The sequence below is a fragment of the Athene noctua genome, chromosome 1, assembly GCF_965140245.1.
Source record: "Athene noctua chromosome 1, bAthNoc1.hap1.1, whole genome shotgun sequence".
NCBI lineage: Eukaryota > Metazoa > Chordata > Aves > Strigiformes > Strigidae > Athene > Athene noctua.
Window position 1 is genome coordinate 92,849,708 of NC_134037.1, and position 19,218 is coordinate 92,868,925.

The 19,218-nt window shown below is 36.4% G+C and overlaps 1 protein-coding gene across 2 annotated transcripts in view; it reads left to right on the forward strand.

Moving 5' to 3' along the window:
* BIRC6 (baculoviral IAP repeat containing 6) overlaps positions 1-19,218 on the forward strand; it is a 187,403-nt gene that overhangs the window by 50,707 nt on the left and 117,478 nt on the right. Inside the window, exons 14-30 of one of the 2 annotated variants that reach the window (XM_074896935.1) lie at positions 2,394-2,525; positions 3,461-3,592; positions 3,846-4,024; positions 4,596-4,726; positions 5,611-5,772; positions 5,885-6,016; positions 6,280-6,377; positions 7,596-7,743; positions 12,047-12,180; positions 13,288-13,434; positions 13,966-14,153; positions 14,791-15,105; positions 15,519-15,618; positions 16,081-16,295; positions 16,485-16,693; positions 17,008-17,354; positions 18,313-18,532. In XM_074896935.1, the coding sequence (XP_074753036.1) occupies positions 2,394-2,525; positions 3,461-3,592; positions 3,846-4,024; positions 4,596-4,726; positions 5,611-5,772; positions 5,885-6,016; positions 6,280-6,377; positions 7,596-7,743; positions 12,047-12,180; positions 13,288-13,434; positions 13,966-14,153; positions 14,791-15,105; positions 15,519-15,618; positions 16,081-16,295; positions 16,485-16,693; positions 17,008-17,354; positions 18,313-18,532 (2,989 nt within the window). The remainder of the gene's footprint in view (positions 1-2,393; positions 2,526-3,460; positions 3,593-3,845; positions 4,025-4,595; positions 4,727-5,610; positions 5,773-5,884; positions 6,017-6,279; positions 6,378-7,595; positions 7,744-12,046; positions 12,181-13,287; positions 13,435-13,965; positions 14,154-14,790; positions 15,106-15,518; positions 15,619-16,080; positions 16,296-16,484; positions 16,694-17,007; positions 17,355-18,312; positions 18,533-19,218) is intronic. The other variant, XM_074896936.1, reaches the window with a different exon arrangement.

Consider the following 19,218-nt stretch of genomic DNA (forward strand, 5'->3'; position numbering starts at 1 on the left):
TCCTGAATTCTATACAAATAAAAGTGCATAGCTCAAAAAGGTTGAACTGAATTAATATTCTGTACTGCTTGAATCCTACAGTGATTAAAAAAAATGTTGTCAAGTGTAAATCATCCTAGGGATTGACTGATGAAACAAATGGTGCTCTTAATGTTCTTGATATATTTAAAAAAATATATAATTATTCCAAGTCACAGAAAGAAATTGTTTGCCAGTACTTCTTGGATGCATAAGAGAAAATATCAAGGCTTTTTTTGATGGCAGTAGATAAAACCTGGCTTCCTTAGGAATTCTCTCATCATCTGGCTCATTAACTAAGCTGCCCTGTCTGCTAGGGATGGAAGGTATTACATGAAGCGCTTCCTTTTATTGAGGCATTAATTAGTTATCTTTATCTGGCCACCTCTTTCTGAAAAGCTTCTAGGAACTTGTTATTTCAGGGAAGTGTTGCTGTCAGATATCATTAAGTTGGCTGCTGGATATGAAATGCGTTGGGTAGAACAGCAAGCACGACTATAAAAGCTCTTCCTTTTTTTTGTTCAATTTTTTTAAATGCCAAGTAAGAGCTGCACAGTTAAACAAGAGTAACAGAGCTGTAAATTTTGAGAAGGAATACAGGCATACATTGACATTCATTCATTGACATGCTTTCATCCAGCTTCTCAGTCTGTAGCATCCCCCAGTGTTTAACAAGAAAAAAGTGTGCTGGAGATACTTCTTAAAGAAATCCTATAAACTGGTGGTTATCCAAGAACAAAATATTCTAGCATAGTAATATTGTTTGGAGAACAGCATATCCTTTTAGGATACAAGGTGGTTTAAGAGTTTTAACAGAAGTGCTAGCTGTGACTGCAGGACAGCAGACAACGGGTGTTCTTACAGGTTCCTCCTTTGTTTAACGCTTGAAGTAAAACCTTAATTTTAACACATAGCAGAATTTTGTTCTATCAAAGCAAAAAATTGGGCAGATGACCCACATTGCTTTTCTGAATGGAACCTGCTTTGTTTTCAGCATGGATTTTAGAATTCAGTCCATTGACACGTCTGGATGTCAGAAGTAATCTGAAAATCTTCACCTGTGAAACAAAAGAGAAAAAAAGCTAAATTTTCCTTAATGTTTCAGTTTTAAATATTTCAAAGCAAAAAGTTCCATGAATTGCTAATACTTTGGAGACATTTGATTTGGCTGTGAAACAGATTGCCAGAGCTTTCAGTGAATGCTTCACAGTACAACATACCAATCATAAGATGTGACAGAGTTGTTCCAGAAAGTGACGTTTCACTTCCCTACATGAGATGTAATGGAATTTGCTTTTTTCCTGTTATGGATATAGAGAAAGCATGGAATGGAGAGCCAGGGTGTACACAGGCAGTCTGGAAAAGGCTGGGGGGATGTGAGAGTGCCTACAAGGCAACCTTGGCAAGGTTTTTTCTTTGATTCAGTAGGATTGGGGAGCGTCAACTAACCATCATCCTTTTAAGTGTTATTACATTGCAGTTGTTTCCTACCCTTTTTCAATTTCTAGGGTTTTGGAAAAAGACCTTTAATGACATTTGCCTTTTTTCTGTGCACTATGACTGAAGTAATAGGGTACTAATTATTTCATTATAACGGAGAACAAATGTAGAAAATTTGTATCACTGCCAGATATTAACAAAAATGTTCCAATCCCAGAGAGAAGTAATATTCAGAATTGTTTGGTGGCTCTTGAAAATGTATAAAATCTTCAGACTGAAGTTCAGTTAACTCTACGACTGCCCCCCCTTGTCCCCTTCTGAGGGGGAGAAAGTAACTGAAATTTTAAGATGAGACTTAAGGAAGATGTGTAGGAACCCTGGAACCGGTTAAATATGTAGTGTGTAATAATGGGAAGGCCAGAGACCTAATTCTTCTGGTCTGGAACTAATGTTTTTGATCTGGCAGTTATTTTATTGTATATGCTTCTTGTTCATTTGCTTGCATGTCGTCTTCATCTGTGATTCATGAGAACCATTTAATTGAAAAAAGAGCTATACTTAAGTATTATCAAAACAACATCTGATGTTCAGCAGGAGCAATCCAGTTACTTTCAGTTAAATTATCAAACTTTCAATACTGTAATCTAATTACTTAGGAGTAATCTGCAGTTGATTATTAGGAGAAAATAATTTGGGAAGCCTTAAAGCAAAGCAGGCTGTTTACAGGTCATTCAAAGAAATATTTGTTTAACTATTTGCTGCAATTTCAATTGCAATCCTAATGTGAAAAACATGCCTTCGCACATTTGTGGTTCTTACATTAGAAATAATGTTTTGGGCAGAAAGCTGATATATTTGCTGTGAAAACTATTGCTTCTGTTTTCTGTGAGCCTTAAGCAATGTTTATGAAATCTTGCTAATATTTTTATTTCCAGAAGCAGCAGTAGATAGACAGATCACATTTCCTTTATCTCCTGCTCATAATATTGAAGTGGAGAGAAATGGAAAACCAGGACTGGTTGAGTTCAATGAAGAAATGCAGTATATGGATGTAGAAGAGCCACAATGTAAGTTTTATTTATGTTGTTATACTTTCTTTAAAATATGAGCTTGCTTTTTTTTTAATGAAACACTGGAAGTTTTGCAAAAGTTTCTCAGCCATTTAAAATAGACTAATTTCTCAGCCCTCTTCAGTGTTGTGCCTCTAAGTGGTGTGGTTACTGTACGAGTTGAAAACACAGACACGCAGACACCCACAGAAACCCTTCCAAAACTACTGCATAAATTTGGTGCTTAAAAGCAAATTAGTATTTATTCAAATCTAGAAATAAAGTAGATTGATATGGCAACTTTATAACTTAAACTCGTATCCTGTTCCAGCAGTATTTTACTTGGTGTCCTTAGCTAGTTTTAATAGAATTTTTATTTTCATACCTGGCTTTTGTAGAGATTGACGCTGTAAATCAAGAAAAATAATAAACCGCTAGTAAAGAATTTATAACTAGTCATGTTGACTTTCAGCCACATCAGATTTGTTGTGCCTGGTTTTATAAACTTTTTTGTTAACCAGTGCTCTTCTGCAAAATCTGTTAGAGAGAATGATAATTTCAATATACCACAGGAGAAACAAATCAGTCTGCTGTTTTGTGGTTTTTTTAAACGATTCTGTCCAGTTTCAGAAAAGACCCAGTAAGAGCGGTGAATCAAAATATTTTGGCTTATCATTTTATCAGTTGTGTATTTTGTGGCTCTGACCCAGTTAGTGTACATATTATCCACATAATATGACTGAAAATTCTTTGAAAACTGTCATTTACCTTTATTGATTTCACTGGAAAATGGCTAGAAGTGAACCTCAAGTAATTGTTACTTTTTTCACTATAGCATTTATATGTATTTAGTGATCACAGTTTGACATGGTGTATTTTGAACCCATGCAAATTATCAGGTTTTCTGACTTAATTATGAGTAATTCAGGTCCATGTTACTCATGTTTTTTAAGGTCTTAGATTGTGTCCGTTTCTGGAGGAACACAAGGAGGATATACTTTGTGGTCCAGTATGGCTGGCTACTGGACTTGATCTATCAGGACATGCTGGAATGTTGACACTAACAAGTCCAAAGCTTGTTAAAGGTAAACATGAAGTATGCGTGACTGAAGTGCATGTCATACTTCTGTAGTCAGACTTTGGTTTGTATTTATTTTCACATTGCTGTAGAACACAATAGTGAGTTACCTTTTCAGTACTCACAATAGTGAGTTACCTGTAATTAATGTAGTTGAGCTCTGCTTGTGCACTGTATCTGTGAAAGTGAAATCTCTTTACAACTTGCCCTAGTAAACTATGAAAATTCACACACCCCCCCTTTCTTCTTTCCACTTTTAGGCATGGCTGGTGGCAAGTACCGCTCGTTTTTAATTCATGTTAAAGCAGTGAATGACAGAGGAACAGAAGAAATCTGCAATGGTGGCATTAGACCAGTTGTTAGAATACCATCTCTAAAACCTCAGACTAACAAGGGCCATTCCCTTGCTTCACTGTTGGCAAAAGTTGCAGCAGGCAAGGTAATGAATAGCCAAGAAGGACATCTGTGTTAAAGCTGTAGAATTGGTATGATTTACATGATCTGAAAATGAAACATCTGTTAGGAGAATGAAGATCCATTAAAAATTACTTTTTTAAGAGTTGACACTGTGTTGTCTCTAAGTTGTTTCTTCTGTGCAAGTTTAGTTGAAAAGGCCTGTTCTGGCACTTTCCCATTCTGAGCACTTGGGTTTGAAACTTCTGTTTCTATGAGCATTTTCAGTAGCTGATAGACCTCATCCTCCATGAAGATTTTCATATGTACGTGTGTATTTTACTCTTGATCATTGTAAGATTGGATGATCTGATGTACATCTTGTGGACATTATTAGAATGGTTAGAACATAATAATTTAGAGAATATTGTTAAATTTGTTCTGTATTAAAGCAATTAGTGAATATAAATACTCTGTTTTAATACAGTGCTCAAACTGAGTGGGAGATTTTAGTGAACTGTATGCATTTCACTGAACAAGGTATACAAATGAAGCCATCAAAAATAATGTGATTTATGAATTTTTTTTTTTTTTTTTTTTTTTTAAAAAAAAATCAGGAAAAGCCATCTACCAAAATTGAAGCCACTAATTCTTCAAGAAAATCAGATAATCTGAGAGGCTGTGACTTACTTCAAGAAGTCTCTGTGACAATTCGAAGATTTAAAAAAACTTCAATTTCAAAAGAAAGGTTAGTAGGGGCTTTTTAATTATAAAGAATATTAGCTTTAGTTATGCTTCTCATAAAATTCTTAGTTCTCAAAATAGTTCAGGTCAAACCACAGTTTCAAGTTGTCATTTCGTAAACGTATTTTATGTGCAAAATCCTGTAAATTGTGAGTTGGAGGGCACTGTGATGTGCACGTTGTGGTAGAATAACACCATGCATGAAACTGTATGTTGACTGATTATTTGCCTGAAAATGGACTGATTATTTACTTGAAAAGGATAAATATAAATAAGTTTTCTTGGTAAATTAGATAAACTATTTGGACAGGGTTTTTTTTTTTTAAAGTAAGCATCTTTCCTTTCTATTTTCACTTGTCTTGTTTCTTACAGCAGAGTGTATTATTTGTGAAAAAGTTTAGAGTCAAACTTAACTAACAAATTGTTACTTAAAAAACTGGTTAAAGTCTCTATGGACTGGTATTGCACAGTTAAATACAAATAATACAGTATTTAGTTTTTATTGCTAACTGCCACTCCACAATGGCGGCACTGGCTGTAATGGGGTTAGAGAGGTCAAAGAGGCTGCAAAGAGGTATGTGTAAATGGTTGCCAAAGAGTGTTGTAGAAGACGAAAGTTTGTTTAGGTGTAGAAGTTACGGGGGGGGGGGGAATCCCTGAAGGTTACTAAATATACAGTAACCTGGGAAGTTCTGTGAGCAGAAAACAGGAAGATTGGGAATGTGTGCATGGAAAGTATCGTATAAGCTTGTGCCCTAGTTTTACTCTCACCTAGGTATCCTTTTTTTGCTGCTCCTAAGACAGGATAGAGAGCTGGAGGGACACTTTAATGAGAGAATGGCCATATTGGATAACTCTGGTTTTTTATTTCCTTCTCCTCCTCCCTAGAGTTCAACGGTGTGCCATGTTACAGTTTTCAGAGTTCCATGAGAAGCTGCTCACCACTCTTTGCAAGAAGACAGATGATGGTCTGACTACAGAACATGCTCAGAGTCTTGTACTAGACACGCTTTGTTGGCTGGCTGGAGTGTATTCAAATGGACCTGGCAGGTAAGAGAGAAATTGTGTTTAAATTATCATGGTTGTTTCTTAGTATCAGTTCTGTTAAAAAAAAAAAAAAAGTTTTATTTGATTCTCTAAAGTATGCAACTTGTTTTTACAGCTCAAAAGAAGGAAATGACAGCTTGCTTTCGAAAACACGTAAATGTGTCTCTGACATTATACGTGTTTGCTTCTTTGAAGCTGGGCGGAGCATAGCTCACAAATGTGCACGTTTTCTTGCACTGTGCATCAGGTCAGTGTTAATTATACGCATTTTTATATATTTATATTTTATATATATTGGAGGTTTCTGCATGCAGTCCAAATTGTGCATGTGTTATTATTTAACATTGAATTTATAAAGCAACAAGATCTGGAAGATTGTATGTTGAGGAAAAATGTGTTAGGGTATTGACTGCACAGAACATCAGTCTTTCAGCTTCGTCTTCTGGTGGAGATTTCATATTTCATTCTTAACTTCATTCAGTGTTTAAGTGTCTGTGTCTGTCTTTGTAGCAATGGCAGATGTGACCCAAGTCAGCAGGGGTTTGGATCAGTTCTTCTAAAAGCTTTACTTGACAATATGCCTCTTTTGCCTGCTGCTGCAACTGGTGGTATGTATACAGTAGTTGTTGTCATAAAATACACAGTACGTTTGTTATTTGGCACATTTTGTTGGACTATAGCAAGAGTTAGGTAATTGTTCAGTTAGTACAAACTGCTTCTTGGAGTGGTCTGGTCAGGTGGTATCTAAGTATGAAGCATGTATTTGTAGATGATGGAATTTTAAGCAAATTAGCTTGCTTAAAACAGAGTGCTAAGGCACTGATATTTTTAGAGAGCTTGAGTAAGCTTTGCAATAATTCTCAAAGGTGTTCAGCAATCACAGATTCTGTTGACATAAGTAAGAGTCAGGATTATCTGTTACTTCTGAAAGTTAGGAGATTTGTTCCAGGGAGCCTGAATATCCAAATGATGTCCAACTAGCAATCCACTTCTGTTACTTCTGCATCAAAAGGAAATTTTAAACTAAATTAAATTCCTTCCTCATCTACATTGCAGAATAATGGTATATTGGCCCTTGTTGAAGCCTTTTGAGTACCAGATAGAATGGGAAGATGACTTTAGCACTCATATTTGGGGTTGCAAGACCTCCTTTGTGTTTTTCACAGTATGGCATTCTTGAATTGCTTTTAGCTTGACATGACCAAGGGGTCTTTCAGGTAAATTAATTTGCAGTCCAAAATCCTTGTGCTAGCACCCAGGTGGAAACATTTAACATGCTGCTGTTGAGGGTATGGAATGCATAGCAGGGGGAGGAGGAGGAAGCTGAGGTTTGTGTTTTTGTATGGAACCACTGCACTGTCCTTACAGAACTGTAAGGAAACAGTACCTCTAGCAAATTAAGGAGACAGCAGCCAAAACTAGAGAATAAAGAGCTGAATCTAGAGTAAGCCTTGACTCTGAAGGGATTGGAACCATCTCCTAGCACCTTAGTGTATCAAGAGCATTTTGATTGTTGTGCTTAGTAGAAGCAGTGGGCAGAAGCAATGCAAGTAGTATGTGAAAAGCTGTCTCTTGGGAACCTTTTTTTCTTTTTCTTCAATTATGAATTAGTTGATAAGAGAATTTGAAGTACTTGTGGACACGAATGATTACAGAATGATTCAAAACTGAAGTCTCTCAAAAAAAGGGAATGGGGAGAACACTTTCTAGGCTGTACTCAGTAACCATTAGATTTATCACTTCCATTGATTGTGCTTCAAAGTATGCTTTCTGAGTGGAAAATTCACATCATGTTTCACCTGAAATTAATTATTTTTTTAATTCAGGATCTGTGTATTGGTATTTCGTATTGCTGAATTACGTAAAGGATGAAGATTTGGCAGGATGTAGTACAGCTTGTGCATCATTGCTAACTGCTGTGTCCCGACAGCTGCAGGATCGCCTAACACCTATGGAGGCATTACTTCAAACAAGGTACTTAGAAATGTGGTTGTTGTAAACTTAGTAAAAACAAGCATACAGACGATCTAATGCCATCCTCTGGTGTTCTGAAAAAGTTTAGCTGTTTAAAAAAAATGCATTTTGCCATTTGTTTGAGCAAGTCTTAATTTGATACAGTTCTGGAAAATACTTTTCACATACAAAGTTAAAGGTGAATTTAATAGCTATCTTGCAGTTTACAGTGCACTTTAAATCAGTGAATGTGTATGTAATGTTTGAAGTCTGTGCAGTCCTTCAGTAGTATTTATCATTTTTAGTGTAAGTCGTATTTTGAGTATGAGAGGGAATCAGATATACAGAATAGTTCGGGTTCTGCATATTGCTACACAAAATTGTAGTCTCTCTGTAAACTGACCATACATTTAACATATTGCTACTGAAGGCCAGATTCCAAGTGTAGAGACCTGGAGTAATCTACTGGGAATGCAGGTTCTTCTTATAAATTATATATCAATGTAATTTCAGATTCTGATGTTGCATCTTCTAAATATTGAACTGATTGGCCATTTAACTTTGGATTTACATGTTATCTGAAGGAAATCTCTAGTGCTTCAGTTCTGTAGCAGTTTCCAAAGCCATATTATGATGATGGGAACATGCTACTGTTAAACAGCTCTTTCAGCTGTGATTTGTAGACAAGAGTTTTCCTCCAAATCAGGCAAAATCAAGGCAGAAGAGGTTTGGTAGAGGATAGTTCAGAATCTTTGGATCAAATGGAAAATTTAGTAAGCTAAGTTTGGAGGGGGAGATGAAGTTTTTTTTGTTTGGTTAGCTGTTTTTAAAAGGACTATAATCCCAAAGTACTTGATAAAAACTTGTTCTCAGGTGTTATACGTGGATCCTTACCATGCTGTTTACTACATTCATCTTCTGTGTTGTTATTTCACCATCTGTAATCCTTGCAGTTGACTAGAAGACTTATCTCAGCAATAAAAATGGTGACTGGATAATGGAGAATTTTGAAAAATACACAAAGTGAACTGGAAAATAAAAGGTTTTGTGTTTTCTTGCTGAATTTTATTTAGAAACCAAATGGAGGAGAAAAACGTGAAAATTCCACTTGACGTGAGAATGGCGCCTTTCTGTAGAAATTGACTTGTTTCTTCATACAAATTGTTTCCAAGTACCTCCTTTAAACAGCGTATCTGAAATAAAAGTGTCTTTCCTTTCCAGTTGCCGACTTCTGAGTTTGGCACATGTGCCATTTCAGATCACTTAGTGGCCAACACAGGTGACTTTAATCTCAAGGGAAGCTTTTTGAAGTGAGCCCTGTTCTTGGAACCCTTCAAAGTTAGATTTTCTGAATGTTTCTAGATGGTGTTTTACTGATATTTTTCTTGGAACTAAATTTGCTTTCTCTTAACTCAGTATCCCCATAATTAGGATAAGAATAGCAGCAGACACGTGTCTAATCCCACATCTGATAACTGTAGCTCACTCTAGCAAGGGCTGACTATTTCTTAACTTAGTTTACTAATTCAGACAAAATTTACTGGTCTTTCCTTTATATGTCTACAGATCAAAAGAGTACTGTCATTTCTTGTTTGATTTTTTTAAAATGTAGAAGATTAACATTAATTTTTTTTCACTTAAAAAGAAACATTATTAGGCAGCCATTGCTTTACTCCTTTTCCCTTCCCTCTCCCTGAGTTGTATTTTTATCATATTGGTGTGCATTTGTGTTGCAGAGTTTTCTAGTACTGTTTTTTTCTTCTTTGTCATTGTTCCCGGGTACAAAAGCGTAACATTTGGTAATCAAATAAAAGCAGATGTCTGCTTAAAGGATCTGCACATTCATGTTGTCTTCACACAGAGTAGTGTTCATTTTACTATCATGTGCTGCAATAAAGCAAGTAAAACTTGCAAGGATGAGGCTAGATGGGTATGTTACATGACTTGCAGTTCAGTGAACAACAAGAAAGGAATTTCAGAGAGTATTTTAGGCTGTCCTACAACAAAGCAGGTTAGTTTGTCTCTAGGAAATATGACAAATTTATTCAGCCTGTTCTTGAAAGCACCTGATTAAAGTAGTGATGGAATTTAATTATTCTAAGTGTTGCAAGTTATTGCATAGCTTAATTATTCTTATCATTAGCACTTGAACTGTTATCTTCTGCCCACATCTAATCTGAAATCTCTACTGCTGCAACTAAAGCCTTTTAAAGATTGTGTCCCGTCCACCTTTGTGATAAAGAGCAGATTATTTCATTCTTAACAAATTCTGAATGTCTAGAGGATTTATTAATCTTGATTGTATTCTCCAGATCTGTAGTAATTCTTAAAGCATTTCCTTGAGCTGTTTTCTTTGGTCCTTATCTTCCTTGAATTGTGGTATACAAAATTGCAAATATTATTCCAGTTGAGATTTCTGACTGAAGCAGAAGAGATATTTCACATAGTTTATATTCATTATTGGGTAGATGAATAGCATGATGGGTGTTCTATGTGACATTGTGGATTCATTCTTTGCTTTTTGTTGATATAACTTCTGTATCCCTTTCTGAAAAGTGTTGCTAATGCAGGTTTAAACTGTGAACATGATTGTTCCTGCTGAAGGATCAGTGTAAAAGGCATTATGCTTATTGAAATAAATCTGGGATGGACAGAATATTTTTAAGTATCTGCAATACATTCAAATTCTGATACTATTCTACAAAGCTCTTATAACCCCTTTTTAGGTTTTATCACATGCTTAATAAAGTCTTCACTTAAATCATGCAAGTAATCAGTGTTAATGTTGAGCTGACCTAATTTATTGATTTGTAAATCTGAGGTCTAAAACAGACTGTGAAAGGTACCCTGCTGAATTTTGAGCATTTTTGTGTGTTCTAGTAACCACTTTACAGTAGCATGTTGTCTTGCTTTGCTTATGAAAAAAAGGCCACACAGCAAACATGTCAGTCTTGCTAGATGTGCAGTATGCACTGTTCGTATGTAGTACAGGCTTGTAGAGAGCAACCTTGATTCATCTAATACGTGTTCTTAGTATAAAGTTGTCATCTTAAATTTGCTACCAGGTAGGTGCTTGTAAGTAACTTGGTTGGGGAGTGTATGTTAAATGGGTTGATCTGTAATTCTCAGATTCTCTTTCCTCTCTCTTTTTTTTTTTTTTTTTTTTTTTTTATTTTAGATCAATAGCAATTATTGTCCTTTCCTATAAAGTCATCTTCTGACTGGTTAGTCTTGGTATTGTGTGACAAAAAGCATTGAGCCCAGCCAATGTGGAAGCATTTTAACATTCAGAGAAGTCTGGAACCTGTTCTACCTTGTGGCTGTTGTAGTATTCATGTAAATGTTTATCCTTTTGTGACTGATCAAAAAAGACATTTAAACACTCCAGCCTTCTCAGCATTACCTATTGGGAGCTTTTCTCATCTGCTAAGGAACAGAGAAGCTGCTTGGAGGAAGAGTTTTGGTGCAACTTCCTGTCACTGTTGGTGTGTTCATGGAAATATTTCATATTTGTTTTGGCTCTTGCCAGTCAAAGTGTGAAGTGTCACGTGCTTCTTACTTTTGTACCTACACGGATACGTTCTTTCTTTCTATTTCTGCTTAATAATTTGGCCTGATTTCCATTTTTAACTCCTTGTCTGTTGCTGGTAATAGGTATCGGTACACCAAAAGAACCCCACTGATGGAGTTATTACTTTGGATTTTCCTTTTTCTTGGCTTATAAAACCCTAATTGATTTGGGACCTGAGTAATTGTGTATTATTTTTTCCACTGCTGTACTGCCAGAGTAGGTGTAATGAGATTTTCTTATGTTGAGATATTTAAATTGCTAGGAAATGCTGGTTTTTATCCCTAGTAGCATTTCCTTTTTTTCTTCTTACTTCAGCTGGAAGAAGAAGCTGAGGTAGAATTTCTTCTGTTTTGGAAAACAGCACTGTGTTTTAATGACTTGAGATAAATGTCTGATTTACCATGTGCAGGCATGCATATTGCTGCAGCTAATTGTCTAAGACTTGTAGTTCTAGTTTCCATGTCTGAGTGTGATTGTGTCATGTTTTCAGGACAATATTACATCTTCAAAACTGTTTAGTAGCAAAGAGTTACTTATTTAGCATCATAAGCTGTTTGAAAAGGTCACCTAATAAATTACTTTAATGAAATATAAGTAAAGGGTAACTTTTGAGGTCTGTCAATTGAATGAAAAGAATAGTTTGGAATATAATAAATCCTGATTATTAAATACTTGGCCTTTTTCTGTAAATAATTTTATACAAGTTCTTATTGTTTGAACAGTGCTGTGCTTTTTGTCTTATTCTATTTGCAGATATGGATTATACAGTTCACCTTTTGATCCAGTTCTGTTTGATTTGGAAATAAGTGGCTCTTCTTGTAAAAATGTGTACAACAGCAGCATTGGAGTACAGTCAGATGAAATTGATTTGTCTGATGTTCTATCAGGTATGTAAGTTTAATAGTAATTTATTGTGGAAGAATTTGTAATTTTCTCTATTATACCGTTTTCTTTTAGTGAAGATCTGTTTTTATGCTTTCCATCAGTTTTATAGCTGTACATAACGAATATCAAGATACTCTCTTGCTTTGTGAGATCTCTTACATTTCCTGTAGCCCTTAGGGCAGGAAAAAAGCTTCTTTCTGGAATCTGTTCTTTTCTTATCCTGTAGAAGATCTAAGAAAAGGCTAGAGATTAAACAGAAAGGCTGCTATCATTCCTGGGTCAGAGTCATCTAGGAAGCAAGCATCTGTCACTTCTTTTGAGCAGCTTCCTTGAGATACGTTATTACCCATTTAGACTAGCAACCATCTCATATGCAGAGAAACCTAAATGGGTTTTTTCTGAAGTTGGAAAGCTACCATATGGTACTCTTCTGCTTAAATATTACAGATTTAGTGAGGGTTCTGTTTCAGAGGCATTAAAATATCTTAAAAGCATATTTGTCTCTATCATCTCAGGTTAGTTTATAAGTGAATGTTTAGGTCATGGTATGTCCTAAGAATGAGACAATTTTTACCTGTCAGGAAATTCTTTTCATAGCAAGCATATTCATCAGTCATACTGACTCCTTTTCTTTTTTTTTTTGTATGCTCTTGTCCATCTCCTTCCTATCCCTCCCTCCATACAGCACTGTGAATTTGTTAGTATATTGAATAATAGACTAGTTTCTATACTAACTTGGTGTATGATCTTAGTCCGTCTGTTACTTTATATTCATTTCCAGTAACACCAAAGTATTTTTGCAGGCTAATTCTCTCACAGTGTAGAAAGACTGGATCATCCACATATAAATTATTTCTGGATTTAAGAAGGTTACACTATGCTTCTGCTGTCACACGTGATAGTTTGACTTATTAAAATACTCTGTTCAGATTTGGCAGCGTTATCCATTTTAAAATACACTTCCATTTATATTGTGAATGTGATAGTGTTAAGATGAAGTAATAAACTATGTGGATTATATTTCGTTGTCCCTTTTGACTCTTCTTGACTTGAAATGTTAACATCAAGAAAACACTAGCTGATTGTGCAGATATTTATTTCTCTTTCAGGAAATGGGAAAATAAGTAACTGTGCAGCTGCTGAAGGTAGTTTTACTTCCCTGACTGGACTTCTGGAAGTTGAACCTCTGCACTTTACCTGTGTTTCAACAAGTGATGGAACTAGAATAGAAAGGGACGATGCAAGTACGTTTACTGGTATATACAATTTTTCATTTTTTTTCTATTTAGCATAGCTCCACAAAATGATATTTTTAATTGGACATAATAAGCACTGTTTGACAAACAGATCGCCTGTAGTTTTGTAAGCCTTGAAACGTGTTGGGTTTTTTTTCAATAGTTACTATATGCAAAGTTAAACTCCTTAGAGCTTAGCAAACAAACTGGGTTCCAAATTTACTAATTTGAATCCTTGTTTCTGTTGGAGAGTATATCATACAAGCTTGCATCTTTACTTCGCAGCCTTAAGTGGCGAAAGAATTCCAGGACATTAGGTGGCTCTCCTGTAATAAAAATGTTGCATGTATGATGAGTGTACGTAGTCTATAAACAATATACATTGTAATTGGAGGTGATATTACTTTGTAGGAAGAACTGGGTAAAAGGAAATTTGTTTTTACATTGCTCTTAACATTAGTAAGGAATGAAATTAGAAGTGTGGTTTATAACTTCTTTTCTACATACACGTTTTTGTTTGGTTTGTTTTTTTGTTTGTTTGTTTCATGCCAGTGAGTACCTTTGGGGTTACCCCAGCAGTTGGTGGCCTCTCTTCTGGAACGGTTGGGGAAGCCTCGACAGCACTGAGTTCAGCAGCCCAGGTAGCTTTGCAGTCTCTCTCTCATGCAATGGCCTCAGCCGAGCAACAGCTCCAGGTGCTGCAAGAGAAACAGCAGCAGCTTTTGAAGCTTCAGCAACAGGTTGGAGGCTATTTGGCTATTTTTTAATGCTGTCTCTAAACTTCAAAAGCTGAGAAAGTAGTTGCAGAGCTAGTTGCTTTTTTTTTTTTTTTTTTTTTTTTTCCTTTTTTCTCCATAGTGTATTTGAGGAAGAAACAGCTCTGCACTGAGGATCACTCATATTAAGCAAAGTACTGAGAGTGTCTCCCATGCAGCTTTGGTCTTTCAGACTTGGTTTTTGTGTATTTTGAGGGTGGGTTGGGAGTCTGTAATCAAAACTAAGTCTTAATACTTACCAGTGTGAAATTGAAAAAGCCCGCTGAAATGAAAAGCGCAATTGGCAACACAGGGAAGTACCAGTCATAAAGCCATTGTCAGTATAAAGCTTGACTGTATTGACTCTACTTTGTTCTTTAGTAGTAGGGTTTTCTATAATTTTTTGATTACTCCAATTAATTACTCATTCTTATCAGCAAGTGAGGTCAAATCGAATAGTTTCATTTTTCATGTTGTTGGACATCTAATATGCCTACGTTGTAGGTAGCTTGGACTTACTAAATCCAGTTTTATAATGAAGGCTGAACTTCTAGTTCAATACTACTGCTGTGTTCACAAGCAGTATTATCTGCTACATACACTGCTTTCATTTTCCCCACAGAAAGCTAAGTTGGAAGCAAAACTGCATCAGACAACAGCAGCGGCGGCAGCAGCAGCAGCAGCAGTTGGTCCTGTTCACAACTCTGTGCCTTCTAATCCAGTAGCAGCCCCAGGGTTCTTCATCCATCCTTCAGATGTCATTCCACCCACACCAAAAACAACTCCTCTATTCATGACTCCGCCTTTGACTCCACCTAATGAGGCAGTATCTGCTGTTATTAATGCAGAGCTTGCTCAGCTTTTCCCTGGTTCAGTCATTGATCCCCCAACAGTTAACCTTGCAGCACATAACAAAAATACAAGCAAGTCTAGAACGGTAATTATTTTTGTTTGCTTTTCTTGTAGAAACAAGATGCTGTAAGCCTCATCAGGATTTAATTTGTACTTGAGTGCTAGCAAATACCTGTTTATTTGGATGAGCTGTGAAAACTGTATCACTAAATTTAGACCATGAAAAGGAAGACTTAACAAAAGACAGAGTTATAGTACCTCAAATGATTTCTTTTAATTGGAGCTAGCTTAACTGTATAAGGAGTTATTAAACCTTTGAATTTAGTAGTTAATATATTTTGATGGCTCATGCTCAAATCTAACTACTTGTGAGGTGTCATCAAAATTGTACATCTTTAAATCACAAGAGGTTTTCTCACAGTCTTTTGTAAAGAACAGCTTATAATAAATGCGTGGATATTAATGACTTCATTTTACTGATGTTTTCCCACTCCTCAGAATCCACTTGGATCTGGTCTTGCTCTTGCAATATCTCACGCTTCACATTTTCTTCAGCCTCCACCTCATCAGTCAATTATTATAGAGCGAATGCATTCAGGTAAAACCAGAGTTCCCAATAATAATGTTGACACATTTTCTGATAAGAAGTCTTTTGCAGGGTTGTAAGACAATTGCTTAGCTGCAGTCTCACTTGGCATTCCAAAGAACAGATATTTTTCAGTTTGCATTTCTGTTGTATCTGGAAGTTTAAGGCCCAGCATTCAGTGATGCTTATCAAGGTGAAAAATCCTGGGGGCTGAGGAAATATGTTGAGTCTTTGGACAGAGCACCTGTTCTGAAATAATTCGTAAAAAGCATAACAGTTTAAGTTGAAACCAGAATTTTCTTTTCAAAGGGTGAAGTTGTAGTGAGAGATTCTGAGACTGTGCAGCTATTTTTAACCTCAAATATACATCTTTTGAACAATAAATACACAATGTCTTTATTTTTTGAGAAGTAACATCTCTTTTCTGGTTAGCATGCACTGGTATTTTAGGCAATCCTGTGTTTTTTCCCCTAGGAGCAAGAAGATTCGTGACCTTAGATTTTGGAAGACCGATATTGCTGACGGATGTATTGATTCCCACTTGTGGAGATTTGGCTTCTTTGTCGATTGATATCTGGACTTTAGGAGAAGAAGTAGATGGAAGGCGACTAGTAGTGGCCACTGATATTAGCACACATTCACTTATTTTACATGACTTATTGCCACCCCCAGTTTGCAGGTTTATGAAGGTAAAAGGAGATAGGCTGCATACTCTTATCTTTTGAACTCTTGATCTTTGTTAGTATGTGAACTTTCTCTTAAGTTCACTTCAGACCAAACTTTAGTTGGCCATCAGGTTTTTTATGATTTTTTGATTTGTTGTTTATTTTGCCTGTTTTGATACAGTTGTGTTACAGTATAGTTGCATTCTCTTTCAGATCACTGTTATTGGTCGATACGGTAGCACAAATGCCAGAGCAAAAATCCCATTGGGATTTTATTATGGCCATACGTATATCTTGCCCTTTGAAAATGAGCTGAAACTAATGCACGATCCCCTCAGAGGAGAAGGTGAAGCTGCCAATCAGCCAGAAATTGACCAACACTTGGCAATGATGATTGCATTGCAAGAAGACATACAATGCAGGTTAGAAGAAAAAAATATGTGTACTTACTAGTTATTTGAACTTAAAACACTGGGATATCATAATGTTCTAGATTTTTTTTTTCTTCCCTTGATATTCTTCAGACCAGAGAAAAGTCTGCCTTTGTTGTAGAGTTGTTACAGGAAATAGCTTTATAGCAGTAACAAAGATTGCACTGGTTTTGTTTTTTTTTGTGATATCTGTTTTAACAGTGCATTCAGAAGGGACCAGAAGTCATCTTCTGGCAGGGTGACTGTCAAGTGTATTGCCATTTGCTAACGTCTGTTGAATTGTGTGTTGGAATGTTTTCCTTTAGGTACAATTTGGCCTGTCATCGGTTAGAAATCCTTCTGCAGAGTATTGACCTGCCACCACTCAATAGTGCTAACAATGCGCAGTACTTTTTACGAAAGCCAGACAAGGCAGTAGAAGAAGATAGCAGGGTATTTTCTGCTTACCAGGACTGCATTCAGCTACAGCTTCAACTCAACTTGGCTCACCATGCTGTTCAGAGGCTCAAAGTAGCTTTAGGTGCAAGCAGGAAAACATTGAAGGAACAATCTGATCCAAAAGAGTTGATTCAGATGTCATCCACAGAACAGTTACGCACCATCATTAGATACTTACTGGATACTTTGCTTAGTTTGCTTCATTCTTCCAATGGTTAGTATTTTTTGAGGGTTTGATATTTTTGGATGTTAGTAGAAACAATTTGCAAGTGTTTCTATTTCTTGGTCTGTACTTTCCCACTATAAATCTTTTAAACTATGTTCAGATATGTTTTACTATGATTTCAGTAACTAGTAACATACAGTGTAAAGTTTCATTAGTGGCACCAAGCTGACCTAACCACTTGCTGCTCCCGAAAAGGATAGGAGAGGGAGTCAGGGTCCTTTTCCATAGTCCTGGCTGCATGTTCCTTTGTTCAGATAGTCATCTGATCCTTCTGTGGGCCAATTCAGCTGTTTGCTGAAGTAACAAAAGACTGCCCAGGCAGAATACTTACATTGCTATCATACGTAGAATGAGCTTGTGGAAGGATCTGTGAACATGGAACTCTGCACAACACTGGGAATGGATTAGGCAGTTTGAAGTGGAGAGGGGAAGCAGAAATTGCTGGGGGGGGGCGGGGAGGGGCGGGGGGGAGTCATAAAATCCGTATCTCTACTCAGTTCATGATTTTCAATATCCAGTAAGGATTTTTATTTCCTAAATTTGCCGCTGAAAGTTCTTGGGGAATCAAAATTGAAAAACCCAAGTAGCAGTGGTGGCTTTTTCAAAAGGAAAAAAAAGAAAAAAAGCAGAACATTGTTCTACTGGTAGGTGTGTCTGTTTTGTCATTTTCTGTGCCAGTTTGTTCTAATGGTGGTTTGGTTTTTGCCTTGTGTAGATTCCATGGGGGTATTTGCACGGACATGGAATGGATTTGGTTTTGACCCAATGGCCTGGTTGTTAGGGGTCACCTGCAAATTACTGTGTCCCCATGTGTTCCCGCCTCCTTCTCCCCTGTGTGAATTTGTCTAATCATAATAGTTTTAAAAACTTCCTGCAAACCTTTTTCTCCTATGTTTTCAAGCCATTGTCTCCTTAAACATAGTTGCTTGTTCCCTTTTCTTAAAAGGGCACTCTGTTCCTGTGGTTCTGCAAAGTACTTTTCATGCTCAAGCTTGTGAAGAATTATTTAAACACCTGTGTATCAGTGGAACCCCAAAGATACGATTGCATACTGGCCTTCTGCTGGTTCAGCTCTGTGGAGGAGAAAGATGGTGGGGTCAGTTTCTCTCAAATGTACTGCAGGAATTATACAATTCAGAGCAACTTCTCATATTCCCACAAGACAGGTAAGGTATAAGTCTATATTGATACATTACTTGTGAATCACTTAAATCATTCTATTGTTCATAACTTAATATTGGAATTGACAAACTGTGGCTGAGGGATACTTATCCATCTATTCCATTGATGTAAGAAATAGTCCCCAAAAAGCACTGCAAATGATAAATGGCTGAATGCAGTTATTTATTGTACCTATTTGGTGCTCGTACCACAAGAAGTTGCTATTTTTCCTTTCTTGGAGATCTTCGCATACCTAGCAGGATTGCTCCCCAGTGTCAAAAGTTGCCTTCTCCTTTATCAGGTTTAAATGCACCCTCATCATAGAGCTGCTCTTCTAATGCATTTTGAAGTAGGATTGAGACTGGAAAACGCACTATTAGCGTTTAATACAAAAGATTTCTCTGAGATACAAGCAAACAGACGTAGAGCTGAGCACTGAATGTTAGGTGTGTTGATTATTTCAGATTATTGATTAAGGTCTTTGATATTCTAAATATTAGCATTTTATTTTAATCAAACATATTTGCTGTTCTGTGTCTAGCTGCCTTCTTTGGACAGCAACATTTATATTTTTATATTTTTTAATAGGAATTAATTCAAGGATATAAGAATACACGGATTTAATTCTCTATCCCTGCTATTCAGTATATCATATGTAATAGGAAATAAACTGGATGAGATCTCGTTTCAG